This window comes from Patagioenas fasciata, chromosome 16, assembly GCF_037038585.1.
Source record: "Patagioenas fasciata isolate bPatFas1 chromosome 16, bPatFas1.hap1, whole genome shotgun sequence".
NCBI lineage: Eukaryota > Metazoa > Chordata > Aves > Columbiformes > Columbidae > Patagioenas > Patagioenas fasciata.
This window is the reverse complement of record NC_092535.1, coordinates 15128797-15156544: the sequence shown is the minus strand read 5'-3', so window position 1 is coordinate 15156544 and position 27748 is coordinate 15128797. Positions and strand designations below refer to the sequence as shown.

Sequence of the window (27748 nt, the reverse complement as noted above, 5' to 3'; positions counted from 1 at the left end):
CAGCTCTTGTCGTCAATAAGGAGTTAGCTTGCTGGGGCTGCACAGGCCTTCTCTGGGTGTTGCTAAATGAGGAAAGAAAAGCAGGAGGCCACTCATGTTTTCAAACTACCCAACTATTATTGATTAGGACTGTGGTACTCGCATCCAGAAGAATCTGGTAAGGAATTGAATGGAAGTAGCATTTAAACTTGGAGACTGGGTAATAAAGATAGAACAGAAAGATAACTTCATGTCCAGGAGAAAAAAAACCAAGAGTGTCATTATCCTGGAAGCAGAACAACAAAATAATCGTGTTTTGCTTTGAAAATATGATTTATTAGTTCCTTTGAAAGCTTTGGAACTGTACTACAGTCTTGTAAAATTAAATCTTTAGTTCACAAATGCCTCCATTTAACAATCCGATTATTAGTCTTTTGTCTGGACTATGAATACCCTGATAATGACATTTCAGCAGTATTCCATGTGCATTTCTTTTTTAACCCATTATAAAATAACCTTAAGGTTTGAAGCTTATTTTAGTTTGGAATTATTCTGTTGAGTTAGGTGATATTACAGAAGATTTTCAAACTTACATACAGGTAACAAGTGAAATTGAATTTCGGTTATGTCCTCTGTAGCGGGGTACACGGGAGGTCCCAGTCTAAGGGCTTATTCTGAGAAGCACGAGGTTTTGTTTGAACAACTCACATGTACCTGTGGCTTCAAGCATTGCATCACAGGGCTGCAAATATGGCAGATATTCCAGTTTATTGGGAAAAGGAAGAAAACCGTTTTGGAGCACTTGACATCAAAAGGTGTGAAAACTTTGATACTATTCCAATCAGTTTCTTACTGGCATTTTTGTTTTTTTAAGGTGGCCAAGGATCTGGACCTCCTCAAAATCAGCTGCAAGCAGCACATGGCCCACCCAGTATGATGCAGACCAATCTAATGGGACTTCATGGAAATATGAACAACCAGCAGGCTGGTGCTGGCGGGGTGTCCCAGGTGAACATGGGCAACATCCAGGGCCAGCAGCAGCAAGGACCACAGTCTCAGCTCATGGGCATGCACCAGCAAATTGTGTCTTCTCAAGGGCAGATGGTGAACATTCAGGCTCAGGGATCGCTGAACCCTCAAAACCAGATGATACTTTCTCGAACTCAGCTCATGCCACAAGGCCAAATGATGGTGACGCCACAAAACCAAAATCTTGGCCCTTCTCCCCAAAGGATGACCCCACCCAAACAGATGATTCCCCAGCAGGGACAACAGATGATGTCTACACACAATCAGATGATGGGACCTCAGGGCCAGGTCTTGTTACAGCAAAACTCGATGATGGAACAGATGATGACCACTCAGATGCAAGGGAATAAACAGCCTTTTAGTACGCAAAACCAGTCCAATGTTATGACGGGGCCAGCTCAACTGATGAGAGGACCAACCCCAAACATGCAAGGAAACATGGTGCAGTTCACTGGGCAGATGATGGCGCAGCAAGGCCCCGTGAATGGTAATCCTTCTCAGGTTATGGGAATCCAAGGGCAGGTTTTAAGACCCACTGGACCTGGTCCTCACATATCTCAGCAACTTGGGGATACTACGACTACGACAAATAACGACGTGAACTTGGCACAGATGTTACCTGACGTTCCTGTGCAGCAGCCAAACATGGTGCCTTCTCATATGCAAGCAATGCAAGGAAATAACAACGCTTCAGGGAGTCATTTCTCTGGCCATGGGCTGCCTTTCAATACCGGGTTTAGTGGAACGCCAAATGGGAATCAGATTTCCTGTGGGCAGAATCCTGTTTTTCCTGTCAATAAAGATGTTACGCTCACCAGCCCGCTCTTGGTTAACCTTCTACAAAGCGATATATCGGCGGGACACTTTGGTGTGAACAACAAGCAAAATAACCAGAACGCCAACAAGCCGAAGAAGAAGAAGCCTCCAAGGAAGAAGAAAAACAATCAACAACTAGAACAAACAACGTAGGTTTAATCTTACATCGTTTTTATAAGGGGCATGGGGAAGCTCCCCAGGGAACTTGTCAATATTTTTCAGCAAGTACGGGGTGAGAAAGGACCTGTATTATTTCATGTTCTAACAATTTCTGTAAATAGTTAAATGATAACCCGCTGGCAAGTCTGCCGCTTTAAGGTTCATTCAAGATTAAAAAAATCCCATGCAGACATCCGAGCTTGGTTATAAACCCAATCATAACGTCACCGTTCCTTACATTTACGAGGTAGAGGAAGTGCAGAAGTTGTTTCTGTATCAGTGGCACGTGGTGCCACAGCCCTGGGAGAGCTGGCGCCTCTTCTGAGCAGTCGCTCAGCCCCAAAGGCTGGGAAGTACTTTCAGAAGAATTAGAAGCCTCCGTATGATATGTGCAGCAGAGATTTTGGGGGACTTGTTTCCTGAATTATCTGTATATCCTGTCATGGTTCTGGCGTTGAGCTGGACTTCTCTCTTAGTTGGAGCTGCTGCTAGGATTTGGAGGGAGGAATCTGGAAATGATAAACCAGGAATATCCAAATTTCAAAGTTAAATTCTTAAGCGAACAAAAAGGGCAGCAGTGGCACATTAAGCTACTGGTGTGGCTCTGCTTCCGCCAGTCCCGGCCCTTTGAATAATCACTATTAATCCTAACATGAAGTTCATGCCACGGTTTCCAGAGTGGATGGCGTTTGAGTACTAAGTGAGTTTTCAGTATTTAGTTTTTTCCTTTGGTTACTCAGTGTGTGGCCCCAACCTTCGTTTTCTGCACAACACCAAGATTCCTTTGTGAAAATTGAATTTTCTCAGGGACGTTTTGGTTCTGCACTGAAATGACTCACGTGGTCTGTAGCAAGTGATCTCTTGTGGCAATCGTTAATTGGCTTTACTAGTACTAAAATAAAATACAGGAGCTGTTAGTGCATTTTACAGGTGCAAAAATGCTGCATAGTGAAGGTGAAGCAAAGCATGCTCATCTAATCGTCTTTGAAATAAGTCTTTCAAATACATGCTATATAATTACATATGGGGGTGGCATGGCCTGTCAGCTCAATGCTGCTGGAAACAGGCTGTGTGATTTCAGGTGAAATCAGGAGACACGATCTGTGGCCGCTGTGAGATCCTGCTCAAAGTGACTGTGCGGGAGCCGAGTGCCCCGCGCGTGGATGGGCTCAGCGTGGCGGGGACGGGGAAACCATGACTGGGATCCCAGCTCGGCCCTTGCCCAACTCGTTCTGGCTCGTCAGCATCTGCCGTGCATTGCCCAGGGCTGCCCTGGGCTGGGTGGGTGGTGGGATGGCTGCGGTGGGACAGACGTGGTCCGTCTGTCCTGCTGCCGCACAGGGAGGAGCCGGGCCTGTGGGGGAGGCCGCAGGGGAGCTCTCCAGCTTTGGTTGTCTTTGGCTGTGCCGAACGGCGGTGTGTGAGGGGTGTAGGTGTCTTCAGTTTGCCATTCCATCAATTTTAAGTGCAAGAGCTAGCGACACCACACCTGTCCAGTTGTGGCCCCTCAGTTCCAGAAGGACAGGGAACTGCTGCAGAGAGTCCAGCGCAGCCACCAAGATGCTGAAGGGAGTGGAGCATCTCCCGTGTGAGGAAAGGCTGAGGGAGCTGGGGCTCTGGAGCTGGAGAACAGGAGACTGAGGGGGGACTCATTCATGGGGATCAATATGGAAAGGGGGAGTGTCAGGAGGATGGAGCCAGGCTCTTCTGGGTGACAACAGTGACAGGACAAGGGGCAATGGGTGCAAACTGGAACACAGGAGGTTCCACTTAAATTTGAGAAGAAACTTGTTCCCGGTGAGGGTGTCAGAGCCTGGCCCAGGCTGCCCAGGGAGGTTGTGGAGTCTCCTTCTCTGCAGACATTCAAACCCGCCTGGACCCCTTCCTGTGGAACCTCATCTGGGTGTTCCTGCTCCCTGGGGGGATTGCACTGGACGAGCTTTCCAGGTCCCTTCCAACCCCTGACACTGGGATTCCGTGAAGCCGTTCGGCAGCTGAGTCCTGTCCCGCTGTGCTGCCCAGGGCTGTGTGTGCAGTTGGGCAGAGCAGCAGCACCACGGCAGAACCTGCATCTTCCTGCCTGTGGTGCATCGCGTCCTGCAGAGGGTCTCAGATAAATAACAAGCAGATATTTCCTGTTTCTTCACCTGACATTCAAAGCTCTCTAGTTGTCTTTCCAACAATAACGATGTCTTCTTCTCTTTGTATCAAAAACATGTTGCAGAGCCGCTACCCAGCAGCAGTTTGTACAGTACCAGTAGACACTGCCCATAGTCTGCAACAAAGTAGAATATGCAAAGCATTAATCATCTGCATCTTTCCTGGAAAGATGTTGTTTATTTGTTTAATGGCCCAAAATCAGAGACAAAAAATGGCTTTGTATTTCTAGGTGGAAAAGATTTGGTGCTATGTGTTTAGAAAAAAAAGCTTCAATTCCAAATAGATTGTAACAAAATCACAATAACTGGTACCGCTGTGAGCTCTCCTGCCAGGGAAGTGACAGAGGGTTCAGAGGGGCAGACAGGTCGACACTCTCTTCTGAGAAGTGAATCTGTTAATCATTAAAGAAAAGCCTCGTTAGGATCTTTGCTTTCATTCATCTTACTGATGATCACCCAGCTTCTCTGTGGCCTGGGTTATCGATACACAGATACAAAGCTCTTCTCTGAGCTCACAGAGCCCCACAAGACTACTTGTTAAAGTTCTCACAATAAAGTCAGCCTAAATTTTAGCTTTTCTATCGAGCTATGACAATTCAAAACAATTCCTAGCTCTTCAGTAAGGCTTTTAATCAGATTTTGGTGCCTTAACAAAGGAAATACCACTTTATAATAGTTCTATCACTTTTCGGTGAACGTTTCTTCTCCTTGCTGCCTGCAGAATGCTCGTTTGGCACCGGCTGTGGATTAGCAGTTTGTTTCTTAATAGGCTATGTATTAATCACTTTATCCTTGCAGGGGCATTAAGAAGGGAGCTGTCCTTACAAGCGTGGTCGGGATTGTTCTCCAGCAGAAGGAAGGTGACTGCAGAGCCCAGCACCCGTAGGCGAGCTCAGCGCTTTCCTCACTTGGCGTTGCTGACACTTTCAAATCCGATCTGAGTCCCCTTCCTTTGCATGAGAAGAAAACAGGGTGCTTTTCATCTTGGCTTCTTCTCTGTCATTCTCTCTCAGAAATTTTAGAGTTCAGAGCAGCAAACCTTGTGTGGAAATGCAGTTAATTTGATAAACGTGCTTTTTGTTCCTTAGAAATCATCTCAGAAGATGTAATAATATAGTAACAAAAGTACCATTAATAATACGGTTTGTAGACTGAGCCATATTGGAGTGTAAATAGGATAAGTGAGCTGTTGACAAGAGGTCATTCCGCTGAGTTTAAAATAGTTTTAAGGGTTTGCTTAATTGAGCAACTCAGCATTGGAATGAAAACCGAGACATTTTGGAAAAGTAGGTTGTTTAAAAGAAATTGTGTCTTTTTTCTGAACCTGAAGGCTGTAGGTGATGGGATGTAAGAGATGACAGATGGAATGTGATTGCAGGTAAAGCGTCTTGGTTAATTCCATTAAATGCATGCACAAACGCACGGCTGCTCAGTGCTCTCCCACGCACAGGCCGTGCCCGTGGTGCGCGCTGGGTGCGGTCCCTGGGGGCGACACGGGGGGACATGCAGCAGCACACGCGGGGGGACACGCGGCAGCACGCGTGGGGGGACACGCGGCAGCACACGCGGCAGCACAGGGACATTCCTCTCAGATTCAGGACTTTTTGAGCGCAGGCCTGGGGGTGACAGTCCTGTGCATGTGGGAGGTGAAACTCATTCAGCATCAGGGGACAAAGGCCTTTCTATAAAAGCAAAAGTAGTTGCAGAACATCATACCGTGTCCCAGGGCTGGTTCTGCTTGCGCTGATACTGTGATATTATTTTTCCACGCCTAATTTCGGCATCTGCAGCCCTTTTTGGTGTAGGCCTGTTGGTTGGGTGGTTTTGTTTGTTGGGGGTTGGTTTGCTTGGTTGGTTTTGTCTCCTGCAGTTCTTTCCACTCTGACAAGGGATTTTGTATCTGAAGGTGGTGCTTGAGAATGCAGCTGGTGGAGCAAAGGGTCCCCTTACGACGATCGTACTGTACCTCATGTGCTTTTATTGCATACAGAGCAATAGGAAAGAAGAACAAATACAGGTTCTCCACCCAGAGGTGCTGGACACTGAACAGGCTCCCAGGGAGGTGTCACGGCCCCAACCTGACAGTGTTCAAGAGGAGACTGGACAGCGTCCTCAGACACACGGGGTGACCTGTGGGGTGTCCTGTGCAGGGACAGCAGTTGGACTCCTTGAGCCTAGGGGGTCCCTTCCGACTCAGGACATTCTGTGATTTTTAATATTTGTCCCTCTCACACCAATTTCTCATCTTGCTTGTTATTTATATTCAGAATTTGTTGTTTGTTTGTTTGTTTGTTTGATGACTGATGGTTGTTAAATGCCCAGTGAATTTCAGCTGCATTCAAAGTTCAAGTTATTTTTGAATTTTCCAGCAGTTCCAGGCTGCTGCAGTAACTGCTCCTCGTTGCTGGCAAAGCCCGTGCGTGTTTTGCAAGGTTTGCGGAGCTTGCTCGGTCAGACCCATCTGGCAGGAGATGCTTTCCAAGAATCGATTGTGCGTGGTTGTTTTCTAGGTTAAACCTGTTTGCACAGTGATGCTCTGCATTGGCTTTTTATCTAATCTTTAACTGTAGCATTTTGAATCTCCCACCGTTATAAATGAATCACAAATGGCAAAATTACAAACTCAAGATTGTATTCACAATTTTAGGCAATTGTTCCATGTTGTTGGCACCTACATCAAAGGCTGCAGCTCCTCTGGGTGATTTTCTTGCCAGGATTTTTGTTCATTTGTAGCTGCTAATATGTATTTTGCCAGTTTTCATCAACTTTACTGGTGGAGGCGTGTGAGCGCACAGCAGCTGCATCACACAAGTCTAATGTGCTGCGTTAGACAGAAGGTTTAACTCAAATACTTTCCTTGGTGAGCGGTTCTGTTTGCCCCATGTCTTGCCTTTCTTCTCTCTTGGTTTGTGTTCTCCCCAGGTTTGACCTGCAATAGTTCAGGGATTTTGGAGGCACACGCTGTTTTTTGGCTGTTGGTGAAGTGGTTCATAGGACGTTAGGACACGTCTGTGTCTCCTTGTCGGCTGTACAGGTGCCAGAAGCTGTTACTCTCAAGTAAAATGAAATAAGATCGATCTGTCTGCCTTCGTATACTTTACATTCTTTGGCTGAAAATGTCTTTTGCTCTTGGGATTTCTGCATGATTCCACCTCACTTTGGTGGCAGTGGTCTTATTTTGATGTCTTTAATTTTAACTCAGAGCTTATATTCCATAGATCTCCCTGCACCCTTCATATATTCATGAAGCTGATAAGCAGTTACTCTTCATCCTACATCGTCTGACCATATATACTGATAACTATAGAAACTTGGTTTTTTCTGAGTCTGCAAAAGCTGTCTTGGTTCAGTGGAAGTATTGGGCATTGAATCCGAACAATTTAAGAGTCTTAAGAGAGTCTCCTGGATCATCAGGTGACCCTGGAGAAGGGCTTGGGGACACCGGTGGTTGAAAATCTGGACCTGAGCCGCCAATGTGTGTTTGCAGCCCAGAAAGGCAACTGTATCGTGAGCAGCATCCCCTGCCTCATAGACAGCAGGTTTGGGGGGATCCTGCCCCTCTGCCCCGCTCTGTGAGACTCCCCTGCAGTGCTGGTCCAGCTCTGGGTCCTCAGCACAGGACACACATGGACCTGCTGCAGAGGGGCCAGAGGAGCCACAGGAATGACCGGAGACTGGAACAGCTCTGCTGGGGACAGGTGAGAGAGCTGGGGTGTTCAGCTGGAGAAGAGAAGCTCCGGGGAGACCTTAGTGTGGACTTTCTGTACCTGAAGGGGACCTGCAGGGAGTCCGGTATCGGGTGGTATCTTGAGGCGCACCAGGGCTCTCTGTTGTCGTCAGGAGTGCCAATTGCAGCAGGTCCAGAAATTGCAAGATTCTGATGAGGGGGTAGCAGTTTTAAACCAAAAGAGGGTAGATTTAGGCTAGATAATAGGAAGAAACTCACCCCGTGAGCAGCTCTGGATCCCCAACCCTGAGTGTCCAGGGCCGGGCTCTGAGCAACCTGGCTGCTGGAAGGTGTCCGTGCACATGGAGGACGGTGGAGCTAGATGAGCTTTGAGGTCCTCTCCAACCCAAACCATTCAGTGATTCTGTGGTCATTTCCAGAGCTGTGGTGTCCCCCAAGGGTCTGTGTTCTGGCAAGTGACTTTACATGTCTGATACATCAGTGCTGTGGTGTTATCGGCCATCTCTGATCCCCTGGGCTGGTCACCTCTGGGTACGATACTGGAAGAAATGGTGCTACCATTAAAATAAATTTTTGTGTATCTACCCATGGTACTTACTTACCTGTTCATACGTCACAGCACTAGGAGAGGGAAAGCTATTTAATTTTTTAAAAATACATATATATATACATACATAACTTGAAATATCCATTGGCATTCTTTTAGTTATAAAACTCACATTCAAGGCAGAAACAGAAGAAATGTTTACGATCAGTAGAACACCAGGCAACTCATTTCCTCTTCAGTAATGGTTGAGGCACAGGGTGGGTGTCAGCAGCCCGGGCTCTGTTCGAGCGTGTCATCTTCTACCAGAAGCAGCGGTTTGTGTCAGTGAGTTACGTGCAGGTCTGTGAAAAGTGCTAACAATGATCTGCTTGAGTACTCAGCTATGGAAGCAGAAGTCAAACGCTGATGTGAGGGCTGGATCTTAACTGCGATTCTTTTTCTTTCAGTTCCTCAGAGCCACGTCCAGCTGGGCTGGAGGAGAGTGATCAGTCGTCCATGTCTGGAGAGCAAGGAATGAATTTAGATAATTCGGGCCCTAAACTTCCAGATTTTGCAAGTAGACCACCAGGTAGTAGGACTTTTTGTGTGGTTTATATGAGTGTGATAACTATAGGAGAGCTTTTACTGATCGTTCTGACAGTTCAGTTGAATTTGTGCTATCGTATGTTCAAGTTGGAAACTTTTTTCCTGCTAATAACTAATTGGTACCATTGTTTAAGTGTTTTCTTTGAATTAGTTTGAAATGAAGAGGTGGTCACGTTCTCCTGTACCATCCTGCAGGTATCATATTGAATAGAGTTATTCAGCAATAACATAATTGATTAAAAAATCTGTATTTCTAACTGTAGCATGGACTGATGCCATAAAAATTCAGCATTAACCACTAGCTGATTTTTCAGACTTATAACAAGAAGGTTGCAGCTGGAATTACCCTTTGCACATAGTTAGGATTAAATCCAAAGTCCATCAAGTAATTTATATTAAAAGCCACACAGATGGTTCTTAGCACTGTGTTTGGCCAAGTGATACATGACAGATTCTATTTTGTACACTAGGAAGACGCCAGATGTGCAGCAGGTGTGTCTGTGTGCCACTGTCAAAGCCTTGTTTGTGTTAAACAGTATTCATTAGCAAAAGTCCCAGTCTGCATTCGCAGGTGAAAACAAGCCCACGGACAGTTGCAGAGGCTTTTCAGGTAGAGTGGATCTGGAATATTAGCTGGTAGATGACACGATACACTCAGCGGTCTTCTCCAATTAAATGTCATGCAAGTCATTTGTATAATAAGTAAAAATATTTTTAAGAATTAACTAAAATCTTCATCCTTATTTGTGAAGCCTCGCATAAGATAAACAGGCCATACTTTCCATCTGGTCCTGTTCGTTACAGAAATCCTGCTTTCTCTGATCTTTCTTTGGTTCTAAGGGATGTGTCCTCTCGTTGTTGCAGGTTATCCATCTCAGCCGGTGGAGCAAAGGCCACTTCAGCAGATGCCACCTCAACTCTTGCCACACACACAGCAGCCGCAGCAGCCGCCGCAGCAAGGCCAGGCCCCACCACAGACACCGCAGCAGCAGCAGCAGATGATGATGATGCTCATGATGCAGCAGGATCCCAAGTCGGTCAGGCTGCCCGTTCCGCAGGGAGTTCACCCCCCCAGAGGGCCCGGGAACCCCGACGCCCAGCGAATGCCGCTGCAGCAGGGCGGCAGCATGCCGGTGATGGTGAACCTCCAGGGTCCGGGGTCGGTGCCTCCGTCTCCTGATAAGCAACGAATTTCCTTGCCGGGCAATCCTCCTCTGGGAAATAATGCAAGGAAAATGGTTTATCAAGATAATGTACAGAATCCTTCTAGCTCACCCCTCGGAGAGGTTTCATCAGTATCCTCCCTTCCAGAAGGAGGTGGAGCTGAAGGCCCCCCAACATCAGGCGCTCAGAATAATTTGACATCTCATTTAGTAGTTTCACAGAACCAATTAATGATGACAGGACCCAAACCGGGACCATCCTCCCTTTCGGCTGCCCAAGGTGCAAGTCCCCAGCAGCAGTCCAGTTCTCTGCCTACTGCTCTTACACACCATTTTCCAAATGTCGCTGCCCCATCACAAACTTCAAGGCCTAAAACGCCAAACAGAGCAAGCCCAAGACCGTACTATCCTCAGACTCCTAATAACCGTCCACCAAGCACAGAACCATCAGAAATCAGTTTGTCTCCAGAGAGACTCAATGCTTCTATAGCTGGTCTGTTCCCTCCCCAGATTAATATTCCTTTACCTCCCAGGCCTAATCTCAATAGAGGATTTGATCAGCAGGGTCTTAATCCCACCACTTTGAAGGCCATTGGACAAGCCCCGTCAAACCTCACGATTAACAACCAGTCTAGTTTTGCTGCTCCGCAGTCACACAAATTGGAGGGTGTTGTCATCAATTCAGGCAAACAAACCAACAGTGGAGGAACAAAGAGGGCGAGTCCAAGCAATAGTCGAAGGTCCAGTCCTGGATCCAGTAGGAAAACGACACCCAGCCCTGGCAGACAGAATTCAAAAGCAGCTAAATTATCACTGACACCTCAGCAGAATCCATCTCTCTTGCAGAACATGGAATTACAAAGAAACATGATGGCTGGTCCTTCTTCTTTGCCAACACCTGTGACTACAAGTTTTCAAAATAATAACATGCTAAGTACTCAGAATCCTGCAGTTTCTGTACCTGCTGTAACAGGGGTTCCTGAAGACAGTAAGGAGAGCCTTAGTGTGCCACAAGATAATGAGTGTCAAAGCGCACAAGGTGTCCAAGGTAACAAAGACCAGCCCAGCATTGAACTAAAAGGTGTCCCTACTCCAGAAATGAAAATGTTGGTTCCAGAAGAACAGTCAAAAAAAGACGGGCAGACCGTAGACACCAGTAAGCTTCCAGTCTTGGAGGAAAGTAAAACCATGGTATCTCCAGCCATGAGGGAGGCACCAACTTCTTTAAGTCAACTTCTTGATAATTCTGGAGCTCCTAATGTAACCATTAAGCCCCCTGGGCTGACTGGTCTTGAAATGGCACCGATAGTCACCACTGGTGAGGAGCTGAAGAAGATAGCTGTCATTCCTCCGCTGCAAGATTCAGCCTCGAGCAAAGAGGCATCCAGTTCACTTAGCTTGCCTCAAAACAATGAGGCCTGTTCAAATTCAGGGCACCAGGAACTGGGAGAAATAAACTCAAATGTTGCTCAGAGTGTTCCTCCAGTAATGCAAAGGCCCGTCAGCTCTTCTTCTATATCAGGTCCTTTACCCCCCAACCAGATAACAGTTTTTGTAACTTCAAACCCTATTACATCTTCTGCTAATACATCAGCAACGTTGCCATCTCACTTGCAACCTGCATTAGTGTCAACTGTTGTCACAATGCCCAACGTAGGGAACAAAGTGATGGTTTCCGAGGGACAGTCGGCAGTTCAGTCGAACGCCCGGCCACAGTTTATTACACCTGTTTTTATAAACTCATCGTCAATAATTCAGGTTATGAAGGGCTCTCAATCCAGTACGATTCCAACAGCCCCGATGACTTCTAGCTCCAGTCTGATGCCTCAGTCAGTGGCGGTTGTTGGTCCTTTGCATATACCACAGAATATCAAGTTTTCCTCCGGGCCCGCTGCTCACAGCACGTCGTCCAGCAGCCCTGCTCCCAGCGTTCCCACCAGCAGGCCGCTGGTTCTTAATCCCTTGGCGCCTCCTGTCCAGCTGCCTTCTCCCACTACAACTTCTGCCAGTGTTCCCGCACATCTTCCTGCTCAGCAGGTCAAAGACTGCAGCCCAGAGGAGGCTCCTCAGGCGGGCGGGCCGAGCGAGCTGTGCTCTGCCGCAGCAGCGCAGCCGGGGCCTGCGGTTCCACCTCTGCTTACCAGCAGTCCGGGGTCTGGGAACAGGCGCAGTCCTGTTTCATCGAGCAAGGGAAAGGGAAAAGTAGACAAGATTGGCCAACTCTTGCTGACCAAAGCGTGCAAGAAAGTCACTGGCTCCCTTGAGAAAGGGGAAGAGCAATGTGCTTTGGATGGAGAAACAGAAGGTCAGGGACTAGAAACGTCAGTCCCGAGTAGTTTGGGAACAGAGCAATCACCAGCAGAACTGGATAATAAAACTGCAACCCCTCCATCACCCAGTCTTACAAAACAGAGCACTTCTGGGCCTGGCAATGCGAGTGTCAGCGTCAGCCCTGCGGCTGCTGCTCCTGCCGCGTCCCCCAGTGTCTCCACAAGCACTCCTCCTCCTCCTCCTCCTCCTCCTCCTCCTCCTCCTGCTCCTGCTCCCGCTCCCAGCGCCCCGGCTGTTCCCGCAGCCCCCGACCCGGCCCCCGCAGCCCCCAGCGCCAATGGCAGCGACCACGGCGGCGTCCCGGCCGAGCAAACCGGCGCTGGCACGGCCGAGGACAAAGCAGGAGCGCATCAGGAACTGCTGCAGAGTGCAGGTGAGTCCAGCGCTACCCCGCGGACGTGGAACAACTAAGATTGCTTTTGTAAACTTCCCGTGGCCTTTTATTCATGAACATAATAAAATTTCAACGCTGTAGCCAAGGCTGACAGCTGCTTTTGTTTCTAACATCTGAGTGACGCACAAGGTTTTATTTCACTAAGATCCGTGTTTCAGATGTTTTATTTCAGTTTCCGTTTACTGCTTAAATGGGGCATTTTTTATGAACATATGATGCAATGACAGAAGTGATTTCACTGCACTGTGAGAAACTGGGAGAAAAAGTGAGTGTATCAGTAATGACAAAAGCAATACTTAACGTGCCTTTGGTACCAGTAGATATAGTGGTGTTCTGCTTCAACCTCGGCAGAGACTTTTGATTTTTGTAACTAATTTTAATTTATTGACTTAATTACAATATTTTGAATTAATCCTAATTATGCTTGTTCCATCTCTGAACAACCTGGACCCTGTAGGGAAACAGCTGAATAACCTCCAGAAGAAAAGGAAAAGCAGAAGCCCTTATGTCTAGGGAAAAATTAAAATGCTCATTTCAGAGAAATACCTGAAAAAGTGATTATAAGTGAATTACACCCAATTCAAAACCATGAAATACCTTCACATCTGAACTGGTTTGTCCTTTACTACTTTAATTTGAGCATCTGACAGCCTTTATTTATGACATTGCTGCTATATCTTGATGCCATTTTTAATCTATTGAAAATAGTGTGGAAATAAACCATGACCCTCAAAGGAAGCTGTCTGAAAACCCACCGCGGTTTACATCGTTAGTTTAGACACAAGATAAAACCCACAGAAGTCAGTGGGACTGAGAACTTCAGCTTGAATGTGACGGTCCCTGTGGCCACCGAGATGTCATGGCCACGTGCCACCAGATGGGAACGGTTACTGCGAGCTTCGCAGGGGGAATTCTGTATATTGGGGAAAAATGGAAGTGGATATTGTTTATTTAAACAGGAATGTTTAACTCCTTGTCTTCATGTTCTTTTTAAGTTGATTATCACATATAGAAGACGACTAGAAAGCGTTAGCCCAGCAGAACTGGGTTTCCATCTTGTTACCTTAGGAAATGTTAAGTCACCTCATCTTATTGCCAGAGGACTTCAAGGGAGCCTCTGGAGCACATTTTGCTCTCTTGCAATTTAATTGGAAGAGTGAGGGCATTGATTCATTAACAAAGACGCTATTTTCCCCCAGAACTGCTGTTGAAATTAGCATTGGACTAAGCTCTTTAATTTCTAGGACTTTAATTTCTCAGTCGGGTAAAAAGCTGTTACTTTTAAAATTGTGGTTTATGATATTTAATTTCATACCTTATTCTAGTTGGAGGAAACTTGTTTGGAATAGTTTTCCCAAGGTTTAAACTCGGGGTGGGGGTGGATAGAGGGGTGGGCTTAAACATTGCATCTGTGAATGGAGAGTTGCAGTGAGCTGGAAAGACAGCGTCTGTGCCTGAGCGCACAACGGGAAGTCCGGGCCTGCTTTGACAATAATGCTTCTTCCCTGCACTTTTATTCCAGCATCCTCTCAACAGTTAACGCAGAAAAAAAGTTCAGTTGCAACAGCAGAAAGTACTGTTCAAAGAACAGGTAAATCTCCTTTGGAAAACAGCATATAGGCGAACTAAACTCTTTCTGTTTGTGTTTATTTTAATGCATATTTAATGGTCACTGATACGTTTGATAGTTTGGGGGTTGTTTTTTTTTTTTAATTATTTGTGATTTTGGGATGGTTTTCATGTGTTAGATAAATTGTGCTTTAGAAGCCTCCAAAGCCTTATTGGAGATTCAATACGGGATCAACAAATGAAAAAACCAATGAGAAATCCCCGAGGCAGTTTGTGAGTGCTCAGTCAGGAGCCGCAGGGCCTGGGTCCGCAGTGATGCACTGTGTCTGCCTTCTCAGCTTCTCCTAAGAGCAAATAGGGCTTTTTCTTTTATATGAGACACTTCCGACAACAGTTCCCGAAGCCGTGCTGGACACGTCAGTTTGAGAGCTGTAATCCCATCTTTTCTGCTCAGTTTCTAATGACCCCTCGGCAGGGTTCCAAGGGGCAGCCCTGGCAGACAGCTCCTGGTTGTTGCCATCTGTTCCCATGGTGTTTCACCATTAGTTCTGTGGGGTTTTAAAAGAAGTCATTTCCGAGATGAGTCGGGAAGGTGGGCAGAGGTGGACCTGCACATGGAAGTGCCGCTCTCTGTCCGTTTGCCGTCTCCGATAGGAGTGGCAGTAGAGCTGTCAGAAAGGAGAAATTGTGCCAGCTCATTCTTTAGGCTCCCACTGGCAGGCGTTGGTGCTCCCTGACGTTACATCCACCCGCGGCTCCGGTGCCGACGTGCCCGCACCGGGGAGAACTCACGTTATCAACTTTCACTGTTGAACATTCTCCCTGTTCAAATTTTGGGTAGGAAGAAAAGCAACTCTCACTTAGCTTAGTCTGTTATTCCTTTGTTACACCGAAGAGTCTGACGTTCAATACAAATTGTAAGGGCTATTTACCAGAAAGGGACAAATATTATCTATTTTCTTCCTTATTTTTTACGCCTTTATTCGTTGCGCACACTGACAAACTTTGGCTGCTCATTGAGCTGGAAAGCGAAGCCGTGGTGCTGAGCGCTGTCCCGAGGGCTGAATTGGGCCGCACCATGGGAGCCCCAAAGCAGGCAGCGCTCAGGAGGGGTGCAGAGAGGCCCTCTCCGCACAGACCCGGCGGTGTGGGGACACTTAAAGGATGGACAGCAGGAAGATGAGAAATGTTACCTGATGAAAAGGAGAGCTGCTTAGTGTCGTGAAGGCTCAAAGGGCAACCTGCTCTGCATGTGCAAAATCACTGTGAGAGGGGGAGAGGAAGGAGGCGGCTCAGACTTTGTGTTGACTCCTGAGAGGCTTTTGCAATTCAGCAGAGGTATCATTTGGCCTCAGAAAATTGTCTTCCTTTGCATTAGAAGATATTGCTGTGAGTTGGGTTGGGTTAAGGGACAATTTTACATAGATAATAGCTACAGATTAATATTTTTAAGGTTTAAAACTAGTTATACCTAGAAGTTTTCGAAGTAATAAACAGCCTAAAATGGAAGTTTAAAAAGGGGACAGACAGTGGCCCCTGTCAGGAGGTTTCTCCACAGGGCTCATTTTATCTTGTCCTGCGGCGGTTCTGGGTTTAAATGTCCCCTTGCTTTGCCTTGAGAGAAACGATCGATGAGTTTGTTCTTCTGACCTAATACATAATGAGAAAAATGTGAGATGGTCGTGCCTTGTCAGCAGACTTAAAAATTATCTTTTTCTCTTGTAGAACTTGAAACAAATGCTCCAGTAGTTGCTGGTCAAAGGTAAGGAGATGGTTTGTGTAGACTCGCAGTAGATTTTTCCTTCCCTGGGAGGAAATCCCTTTCTCTTTGCTTCATTTGCACAACTTCTGCTCCTGCTTTTCGTTTTCTCTCTGTCCTGCTGAGGAATGGGGTAACTGAATGCCTCAGAACACTGCTGAAGTGCACAGCGTGGGTAACCTCTTCCCGAACCTGTCTTCACGCTTTGGACACTGTTTCCTCTCATCCCTTCAGCCTGAGTTTCACATCAGGGTCTTGACGTTTCCACTGTTCAATATTTTCTGAAAAAAGATCAAAACTAAATCTTCTGTGTTTGCTTGTTGACAATTTGCAGAAACCTGATAGGAAAGCCAGGTAGAAACTTCATCTTGTCCCAGTTAAGACATTAAGTAATTAAAAGATCAATTTTCAAACAGTTGTGTTCTGTCAGAAGAAAATATGGTTTCCAAGATCCTTTTCTGTTAGATTCTAACCCCCCAGGCATTAAGCTCAGTCTGGGCAGCTGCAGGGACAGATCCTGGCAGGGTTTTTGGGTAAGTGTGCTGGCGACTGGCTGGGTCTCGGTGCCACCCCCTTCAGTGGGTGATGAGGGCACAATTAGTCCAGCTGGTTCATCAGCAAATGAGGCAGCGTCTTCTTTTGTAAGGGAAGCAACGCAACACACTTGATCAAATCGGGAACGGCTCTGAATTGAATGTTTAGCTACATTTACCTTCACACGGATTGGGATCTTTCTAGTTAATAGCAAAGATGAACTGAAATGTCCCAAGCTTTTTTTAGGGTAGAATTTTTCTAAAAAGCTGAAGGTTTGACACTTGGCAGATGAGCAGATTCTCCAAATGCAGTGTCCTTGCGTGACCCATCTCCAGACGCCTTCACATCAAATTACCATTTCTGTTTGGATTGTTCTGCACTGATGCTTTTCGGACAAGACTGGGAAGGATGGGCAGTTCCAGGCAGACTGTGGCTGTGGTGGTGGTTGGCACTCGGAGCTCCCGGAGTTAACACCGCACGCTGCAAACTGGAGAGCAGCCTTGGAACTGCAGAGCACTGCAAGTATTTTTGCTCGGGCCAACTTGATTTCCTCCTATGGAAGGAGAGAAGTGGTGCGTTGGTTCCTTTGAGACAATCCAAACGATGGATTAGTCGTTAGAATCCGTAAAAATTCCCAGTGAGAACTGAACTTGAGGTGCTGGTGCCTGTTTGTTGCCTCTGGTCCCTCTGGTGGCTGCTCCGGCTGCACAGGTGACCAGTTTGTGACCATTTTGGGGGATCTGGTTTGTAGGATCTGGTTTGTAGATCCCCCATGGTGCTGACTTCTGGGGAAACACATTTCAGTATTTATTTTGTATCCAAGACAATCCATGTGCTTCAATACTCTCCTCTGCTGTGTGTTTCCTTGCTGGGCAATGTGTCTCTCCTGTCACTGACAATCGTGTTGATTGCACATACCTGTTACTTAGACCTACGAGTCCTGGCCGTGGCTGTTCCTCAGGGCAGGGCTCTGCGGTTGCCTCTGTCACGCACAGGCTGCTCTGGCCGTTCTCGCCCAGTTCTGCTTGAGGAGCCTTTTTTGACCTCTTGCAAGCATCACCCAAAGGCCTTCAAATGAGTTTCCTTTCTCCTTTGCCATTTTCAGCAGAATAATTTATTTGATTAGGTACTTAGCTTTGAATTCACAGGAGATGAGTTTAGCTTAATCTTCAGAAACGACGTAGTGATTGGAAATTGTCTGGCGTTAATGCCTTAAGGAGAAAACACCCAAACCCCGGGATGAGTTTACAGGGTTAAGAGTGATAAAACAAAAGAGGAGTTTAATTACAAAATGCAACGCTCCATTCGTTATCTCAGTGACAAGAAACACGGATTTCCACACTACCTACAATTATTTTTATAGCAGAAAAAGCTTTCTGTTATTATAAAAAATAAAACATATTTTAACTTTGAATTTTAAACTAAGTTTTAAATAAGCGTTAAGCTTCTTAATATGTGAAGAAATCACTTGTGCCGATGGAGTGAGCCTTGGCAGTAAAGCAGCAGTGGCACGCTCACCGAATGGCCGTGATTCCCCCTTGTGTTCATCTGCAATGTCAGGTCTGTGTTCGTACCGCAGCAGTCTCTAATGTACCTTGTTTGCTTTTCCTAGACTTCAGTAATGGTGGCACCTGTGGAAAGCAGAGCAGACAATTTATAATGCATCTAATTTCTTGGTCTTCTCAGTTTGAAAATATTCTCTTTGAGGACTTCTCAGTTCTGTATCCTCTGATAATTTTTCATAGAAACGGACTGTACTCTGGCTTACTCAGGTCATTCTTCATCTGATAAACCTTCTGGTATCTCTAGCATTTCATATCTTCAGTGCTAATAGTCCGGAACTGGTACCTGTGTCGGTCCATCCTCCAGCTTGTCTGAGTTGCGTAGGAAAATGTAGTTCTTCTTACACTTCATCAGAAATATTTTGTCCCACTTTATTAGTAATGAGACAAAAGAGAATTGTGAAAAGTCTAAAACTCCAAATAGAAGAAATTCAAGAACAGAGGATTCTGCCGCTTCACAGGAAACTGTAGAGAACGGGCAGCGCAAGAGATCGTCCCGACCAGCGTCCGCGTCCGGCACCGCAAAAGGTAAAACGCGCAACCACCGCGTGCTGGAGAGGGCAGGAGGGACCGACCCTCCCCGGGCCGTGGCCCTAACGCTGCTGCACAGCTCCTGCGCGCTGGGAGCTGCTCGCTCTAGGTCCGGTGCTTTAGACACAGGTCGGTGTGGAAGTGTTCACTGACACCAGTAAATCTTGTGTGAATTTCCCACCGTTCGATTTGCGGAACTCGTTGTCTGCAGGACTCACCACCGTAGTGTTCTGCGAGCTTGCCTAGGTGAATTCTCTTGCCAGATGTGTTGCCATTGAAAGGACCGTACTCCACTAAAAGGGACTTTATTTTTGTTTCCCGAAGCCTGAAAGACACGAGACAAATGCTTAAGTCTTCCCCAGTGCCCATTCGGCTCTCGCGAAGCCGATGGCTGAGGTTCAGGTGCGCTCAGACAGTTCTTGCCAAGAACACGTGAAATCCGAAAATCACACGTATTAACCGTGGCATTAGCAGTTGCTGACGTGCCTTATTTCTACACAGGTTGCAATCTTTAACAGAGGATGCAGCATTTGTGTGATAAACGCGGTGGTTACCGGAGCGCACGGTGCGCAGGGTCGTTCTGCGCTCCCGAAGCTGTGTCAGCTCCTTGTGATTAAGGGTCATTAAATTCGGGTGGACAAAAGTTGTGCGAGAGGGTAGAGACTGTCAAGAGGCAACATTCCACCAATATTTTAAAAATAACATACAGAACAAAGAGGTATTGATATAAAATTATTATAAAGGAAGTCAAGTTGAATGCAGCAACCCTTTTCCATACTGAAGATACTAGAGTTTGCTGGCAAGAATATTTGCATTATAAGAGTTTCAGAGAAGACTTCCAGCTATACGTAATTGTGCAATGACTCTTGAAGATTATGTGGAGGGACCTAAATGTTCTGCACTTCTGTGGCTGCTGAATTTAGTTAAATTTAACTTCTTGTGGCAGGATTGTGCAGAGGAATCTAAGTCTATGTTGTAAAAATATCTTTCGTGGTTGTGAAGAAAAGTTCGAACAATGTGAAGCCAATGTAAAACGATTTGGTGATACCTCCTGAGTTTGAGGGGATCCGAACCCCTGAGCTGCCCACACACTGTCACGGATAAACCTAAAGATGACAACCAGTGGCACGTCACATTCTGAAAATGTGGGAACACGAAATTACATCAAATTTGGATAATACCAGAACTCACTTAGAGGTTTTGCACTGACTGTGTTATTCGTTTACCTCTGTAAGTAAAATCACTGTTTTTAAAACGTGCATCCGAAACTGCCACAGAATCCCAGGTTTTGCGTGAAAGCGAAGGTCCCGCAGTGCAGCGCCCGGCGCGAGGGGACAAGAGCAGGGCAGGACTGCAGGGAAGGGCTGGGGTGAGCGGGAGCGAGGGGGCGCAACAAGGTTCGCCACATGTTTATTAGCGACTTGGAGCTTAAGGAAGCCCATCTGGTTTGTGTGCTCCTGGCCTGGAGGCTGATTAAAGTCATTATAAAAATGGCAATTATGAAAAACAGGTGAGGGAGCTGCTGGTGCTGCTCCTGAGGGACTGGGACAGGGGCTGGGACTGGGAGTGGGTCAGGGCCAGGGACTGGGACAGGGACAGGGACAGGGGATGAGACTGGGACAGGGACAGGGGATGAGACTGGGACAGGGACAGGGACGGGGGATGGGACAGGGACGGGGGATGGGACTGGGACAGGGACAGGGACAGGGGATGGGACAGGGACAGGGGATGAGACTGGGACAGGGACAGGGACGGGGGATGGGACAGGGACAGGGGATGAGACTGGGACAGGGACAGGGACGGGGGATGGGACAGGGACAGGGGATGAGACTGGGACAGGGACAGGGACGGGGGATGGGACAGGGACAGGGACAGGGGATGGGACAGGGACAGGGGATGAGACTGGGACAGGGACAGGGACGGGGGATGGGACAGGGACAGGGGATGAGACTGGGACAGGGACGGGGGATGGGACAGGGACAGGGACAGGGGATGGGACAGGGACAGGGGATGAGACTGGGACAGGGACAGGGGATGGGACAGGGACAGGGACAGGGGATGGGACAGGGACAGGGACAGGGACTGGAGCTGGGACTGGGACTGGGAAAGGGCTGGGACTGAGAGTGGGCCAGGGCCAGGGCCAGGGGCCGGCTCAGCTCTCGCGGCTGCCCCAGGACGAGTCGCGGTGTTTGCTGCCCAGAGGCAGCTCCGGTGACTGGAAGTTGTGTCTGTTGAGCTGTTTCACTCCTGAGAACCGGTGCTGTGTTGGTGTTTTCATTTTTTGGAGTACCTTTCCAGCAAGGGCTGTTTCAGCATTTCTGTAGCGTCGAGTTTGTTGAATTTTGAAACGTCGATTATTTTTTAACACGACGTTTGGAAGCCATGGGGTTGTACCGTTGCTTTTCTACTTTTAGATGTCTTGGAAATGGTTTCCCTTTTGATTCTTAAAATACACACGGCTAGAATAGCTTTTGGAAAATACCGCAAAGAGCCAAAGATACATTGCCAACATTTAAAATCACATTTAAAAAGGAATCTAAAGATGCAAATACCCTTGGTCCTTACTCTTTGTTGTTGTTTTGGAACGGAAACTTAGTGCCTTGGTAAGTGCACTGACAATGGCATCTGCTTCCGCTGCAGCTTCTGCGAGTGCTCTGGTTGTTCTGTGTAATATTTTGTATCTTTCTGCATTTTTCTGTGAATCACAATGTCCTGGAGAGGCTCGTTTTGTTGTTTTCTAATGACCTGACTCTCCACGGACTCAACCTGCTCGGTGCTGGACTCGTGTGCTGGGCTCCAGGACACCTTCCTGGGGGGTTTGCAACCACCTCCCCATGCGGGTCTGGCTGGGGCGGTTTGTGCCGCAGCGGCTCCCTCTGAAGGAGCGGGTCGAACACGCACCTTTTGGGTTTAGATCCGTTCTATCAGAGCTCGATAGGGTCGGAGGGGCGGCCGCGCGGTGCGGGCGCCGCTGCAGCTCGGGGACCCCGTGTGCCCAGGTTTGCGCGCTGGCGCGACCGGAGCCGAGCGCAAGGGCAGCGTGTGCGGCTGTGCTGACCGGCGTTACCGACTCCCTATCCACGCTTGTTCTCTTCTCTTGATTTCAGAAACGAGTGCCAGTGCAATGCAGTCAAAAAGAAGAAAATCCAAGTAAATTACTGCATGGAAACATGAGACTTGTAAATGAGTGTGAATTTACCGATAGCAATTTTGAGCTGTGATTTTTCTTTTTTTAAATAAAATTCTGTACAGTAAGTCATTTTAATATTATACTGTTCCCAATAAATGATTTTTTTTCTAAAAAACTGATAAATAGATATAAAAACTGAGTTCTTTAAACCCCCCTGGATTTACACAGTGAAGTCCAGGGTTAGCACATTAGGTTAATGTGTTTGTACGAAATGAAAGGGGAGGGGACGACAACTGTAAATTTGTTTGTTTCCACTTTTCATAAAGGAATTAGAATACAGGGTTGTCATTTTTAGGTATTAAATAATGTATTGTGCTGTTGTTTAAGTACTGTATGTGAATAGCAGTAAGAGGGTTTATAAACAGACCCAATCTTATTTGGAAATGTAAATAATTCTATTATATAGTAGATTTGATGTATTTGTTGTAGAAATGGACCAGTGAAACAAGAAATAAATTTAAGGGTTTGTATAATGTGGAATCCCTCGTGCTCTAAATAAATGCTATTGTCCCGTAATTTGGGTTGTATTATTATTAGCAGCAACAACAGCGTTATTCCAAACAGGAAGACCGGAGGGATTATTTAGAGCTCTAGGCCTGCAAGCTCCTTATATGGAGCTTTAGAAAGGAATTTGTTTAACCACAAACGAATTAACCGATGCAGCTGTTCTTGCTTTGCAAGACAAACACGGCCCAGGCCGCCCTGCCCCCCGGCTGCGTGTGCTGGAGCCCTGAGCACCCGCTGGCCGCACACACCGCTCACAGGGAATGGGGCACGGAGCGGTGCGTGTGGGCGCTGAGAGACTGGGAGACGCGGTGGCCGTGGAGAGTTTCTCTGATAACCACACTGCTGTCAGACGGGACGGGCTGGGTGCACTGAGTCAGTGAATCCCAGAGTGTCAGGGTTGGAAGGGACCTGGAAAGCTCATCCAGTGCAATCCCCCCATGGAGCAGGAACACCCAGCTGAGGTTCCACAGGAAGGTGTCCAGGCGGGTTTGAATGTCTGCAGAGAAGGAGACTCCACAGCCTCCCTGGGCAGCCTGGGCCAGGCTCTGCCACCCTCACCATCAAGAAGTTTCTTCTCAAACTTAAGTGGAACCTCCTGTGTTCCAGTTTGCATCCATTACCCCTTGTCCTGTCACTGTTGTCACCCAGAAGAGCCTGGCTCCATCCTCCTGACACTGCCCCTTTCCATATTGATCCCCAGGAATGAGTCCCCCCTCAGTCTCCTCTCCTCCAGCTCCAGAGCCCCAGCTCCCTCAGCCTTTCCTCACACGGGAGATGCTCCACTCCCTTCAGCATCTTGGTGGCTGCGCTGGACTCTCTCCAGCAGTTCCCTGTCCTTCTGGAGCTGAGGGGCCACAACTGGACACAATATTCCAGGTGTGGTCTCCCCAGGGCAGAGCAGAGGGGCAGGAGAACCTCTCTGACCTACTGACCACCCCCTTCTAACCCACCCCAGGTACCATTGGCCTTCCTGGCCACAAGGGCCCAGTGCTGCCTGGCAAAGGGGTCACGTCTGCGCTGGTAAACTCGCACAGGGAGAAACGGAGGAGCCAGGAGCTTCCAATTGCTCACTGCTTTGAGCACAAATAAACACTTTAACCTTTTTTTCTTTTCTTATGGCTTATTTTTAAAAATATATTTATGTCTCTAGCAAAAGGCTGAATTGTCACCTTTTATAACATCAGGAATGACCTATTTGTGCACAAGGTGACAGACCCTGAGCGAGGCTGACGTGTGGTCCTCCCTGCCGCGTTCGGCTGCTCAGTGCGGGTGTTGGGCTGGGACCGCTGCCCCCTGTTCTCCAAACACCTGCCCTCTGGGTGCTCACGCTCCCCACACATCGGGGAAGGTGGTTTCCACAAAAACTATCTACTCCTTTAGGATTATAGATCCATACATACACATTGATACATGCTTATATGTATGTCTGTATGTGCTCCCACACATGAGCACAGTCACTAGGAAGCAGTCTCTGGAGTGACCCGTTGTTACTGCTTCCGTTCTCCACGTTCTCTCTCGTAACCCTCATCTTGTCCTGCTCACAAAAACCATTTCATTCCACCTGTCTGTTTGTGGTCAGGACAGGGCAGGATTGTACCACGCTGGGCAGAGGCTGCGGTGGGGCAGGAGCAGCCCCATGGCGGGGCTGTGTCCATGTCCTGCCCGCTCAGTGCCCCAGGGCCGAGGCCAGACCCCGATGTTCACCCTGCCCCACGCACAAACTTGCTGGTCAGGTCAGCTGGGAGGTTCAAGAACTGATTGTACAAAGACCTGTACAACATGGTCAGAATCCAGTATTTACCCTGTGGTGAGCAGGAGCTCGGACTGAAGCTCCTGAGGTCCCTCCCAGCCCCGCTGACCCTGTGCTTTGTCTGCTGCTGCAACTTTGGTTTTCCCATGAGCTTTATCTAAGCTCGCTCTCACCTATTTTTTCCTCCCCGATATCTGACCTAACGATTCCTTGAAATGCTTCTCGGGATCACGGCAGCAAACCCGGAGCCCCCTTGGCTCTGATCTGACCTGGGCCAGCCCCATCCCACCCTGCCCAGAGCAGGTTGCTCATGGCTGTGTCCACTCTCATCATCTCCAAGGATGGAAACTCCTCAACCTCACCGGATAACCTGCTCCTGTGGTCAACTAGGAGCACTTACGTTTAAGTGGAATTTCATTTCTTTTTCGCCTCGGTTTGTGCCTCTCCTCCTGCCCCGGGCTGGGAACAATCCGGCTCTGTGTCCTGTGCTCCCCACACCAGGTATCCACACCCATGGACGGGGTCCCCGGAGCATCCCCACTCGCGGCCTCTCCTCGTGTCAGATGCTCTGAGCCCCGAGTCGCCCCGAGGCAGCAGTGGCCTCAGCCGGGCGGGTGGCAGGAACGACCGGGCTGTCGTGTGCTCAGAGCTGCTGTGGACATGGGCTGATGAGAACGCCACTTTCTCAGGGCAATCAACATCTGCTTTGGCCCTTGATCAGCTACTGAGTTTTCGGGTTTGGTAATGGGGAGAGAAAAAAATGCCCTCAGTTGCCTCAGCCAGCACCATCCCCTCTCCTGTGCACCCTTGTCTTCAAGGGCAACCTTTCCCTACTGACCTGATTGTTAATTACAGCATCAACTTGTAAAAGCTTATTTAAAAAACCAAAGCTTTTTGCAGCCCGGTTTACTCGCAGACCTTAGAGGAATACACATAAAATAGCATTTAAAGATTTTTTTTATTTCTTGTGTTCTTTCTTTATATTAGATTTTTTTTTTTAGTCAAAAGACAGCTTTACAACCCAACGACCAAAACCAGGTTACACACACACAGGCACACTACGAACACACTCCAGGCAGTCGCGTCCTTCAGCCTGTTGACGCACAGCAAATGTTTCAACAGTGTCCTACAAGCAGACACCCTTCCTTTACTGACCTTGCTTACACCGATTTAACACGCAACACACAAAAGGACATTTTTTTGTCAGCTTCAAGGTTCGGGCGAGGTGTCGGTCGTACAGCACAGATGATGTAGGAAAACGGGGCTTTTCTTTCCTCCTCTCAAAAGCGCGGGGTGGAGGGTGCCCGGTGCGCCGGGGTGACCGAGCGGCTGCGTGGGCAGCGGCGCCGTGGCCCCTGGGGCCTCCCCAGCGCCCCCCGCTGCTCTGCCAGGCTGGCGGTGCCGGTCTCCGGTGCATCTTCGGGCAGGCTGAAGGCAACCTCTTCCAACCAACAGCACGTCTTGGCCTTTCTCTTGCGAGAAAACAGCAGCTCCTGAACACGCCGTCCCGGAGAGGCGCTGGTGCTGGTGCTGCCACCGCTGCCGGCTCTCCACGCAAACCGGTGAGGAACTGGGGTTTAGGCTGAGCTTTTCGAAGCTGCTTAGGAGATTGAACGTCTGAAATGCTAAATGCTTTTTAACGAAAATGTTTAAAAATGCTTTTCAGGGCATTGTTTGTGTGAGGCTTCTCTGCAAATCCCAGCGTCTGCTTTTCAAAGAACAGAGAAACACAGAAATACTGAAAACTGACTCCCCAGTCGTCTCTTGCATAGGACTTTTAACTATAGTTCACCGATTTATTCAAGTTCTGCAGTTGTGTTAAGAAAAGACGACAAACCATGAAAAAGGGTGAAAGGCACATGTACAGTCAGGCCCAACGGAGATGGACAATGTGTGTGGATGAGTTTTACAAGCAGAATACCTGGGGTTGATACATACAAGTAAAATATTGCAGTGCTCAGATGTATTTATGATACAGGAGAAAATATGACTATTTAATGTTACGCCTTGTGCTGTTCCCTCATCCCCGGCTTTCCCAAAGCATAACTGTGTCAATGCAAAGCTGAGGATAAGGGGTCGGTGAGTCTCGGCAGAGCTGCTCCCTGACGTGGACATGCGAGGTGAACGCGGATGAGTGCGGGAACTTTGGGCTCCCTGTGCACCCCCTTTTGGACTGCACTTATAATTCACTGTGCGGGTTTCCCCTCCATTTGCGAGGAACAAACTCCTCCTCCTCCCGCGCGGGGTGGAAGGCGGAGGGGCTGCGTGGCTCGCTGTGGCGCAGCCAGGGCTCCGCCGGGCTCTCACGCTCCAGGCACGCGGGGCCGTCTCTCACCGAGCTTCGGTCTTGCTGTGGCCGTGGGGCTGGGAAAGAGATCTCAGCTGGCCCAGGAGGCGTCAGCTCAGAGACACCTGTGCCACCCCTCTGTGAAAGAGAAATTAAGAAAGGACTACATGCTAGAGCCATCTTTGTTATTAAATGTAGCCGCTCATCTTTGTCAAAAAAAAAAGAGTTGAGGCAGATCTCTTTTAAGAAGCAAAAGGAAAGGCCATTTGCTGGGGCATGGCTGATGATGATGATGATGATGATGATGATGATGATGATGACGCGGAACAGGAGGTGGTGGGGAGAGCTCTGCCTGCCCGGCGGAGGAGGCGTTGTCTCCGGCGGGCCTGGGGACACCTCTCGCCACAACAGGGACTTGCCCAGCACGCAGAGTCTCTCCCACCACCCCATGCAGCTCCCGCAGCCACGCTCGTGTGACCCGTGACAGCCGCCCTGGCCATGGCGGTGGGACAAGGACCGGCCCCTTGAGGACACTGGGAAATTATTCATGACTTTGACATCATATTGAGCAGATCTGAGAGAAGCAGGTGGAGATGGAAAACTCTGCCTTGAGGAAGACAAGCCCTGAGGTGATCGGCCCCATTTAAGGCCCTTTAATGTCCCCAGCTGGTGTGAGGGTGGGAGTCCCGTGGGATGGAAGGGCTGTGAGCGTGGGGCGTCCATCCCCCGGCTGCGGCCCCTGCGAGCAGCGGTGCCAGGGACGTCACCAGACACGTCCTGTGCTGGAGAAGGACTTGGGGGATCTCAGAGGACTGGGGGATGCTGGGTGTCCCTCCTGCCGCCAGCAGCTGTTTCTGAGCGCAGACCCCAGGGCAGGTGCAGCGAACCGGGGGCACACCCGAGCCACCTGTGGAAATGGTGGCTGTTGACAATCCCGGGTGGCTGCAGAGTCACCGTGGCACCCGCTGGACACACACGGCCTCTTGCTCTAAACCTGGACGCTCGGGGAAGACTCAGGGACGGGAAGAGGGGAGCTGGTGCTGCTGTCTGCCGGGCAGCAACAGGCAGAGGCTGAGAACCATTTCTCTTGAGTTGTCCTACCACTTTTTACTGGCCATTTTCTAATTATTATATGCTTTAATCTTTGGGGACTCGCTTGTTTTTCAATAAATTCACCTGAAAATTAATTTCTACTTTACGCAGGGCACT

The 27748-nt window shown here is 48.3% G+C and overlaps 1 protein-coding gene across 6 annotated transcripts in view; it reads left to right on the top strand.

Moving 5' to 3' along the window:
- NCOA6 (nuclear receptor coactivator 6) overlaps positions 1 to 22511 on the top strand; it is a 47685-nt gene extending 25174 nt beyond the window's left edge. The window contains exons 10-16 of one of the 6 annotated variants that reach the window (XR_011741636.1): positions 854 to 1973; positions 8824 to 8945; positions 9827 to 12829; positions 14373 to 14441; positions 16145 to 16181; positions 18654 to 20035; positions 21913 to 22511. Coding sequence is in view for 5 of the 6 variants with exons in the window: in XM_065850249.2 (XP_065706321.2) it covers positions 854 to 1973; positions 8824 to 8945; positions 9827 to 12829; positions 14373 to 14441; positions 16145 to 16181; positions 18654 to 18957 (4655 nt within the window). In the remaining variant the exon portion in view is untranslated. Of the gene's footprint in view, positions 1 to 853; positions 1974 to 8823; positions 8946 to 9826; positions 12830 to 14372; positions 14442 to 16144; positions 16182 to 18324; positions 20067 to 21912 lie in introns of those variants that run through there. The other 5 variants (XM_065850251.2, XM_071815724.1, XM_071815725.1 and 2 more) reach the window with 5 other exon arrangements.
- The last annotated feature ends 5237 nt before the right edge of the window (positions 22512 to 27748 follow it).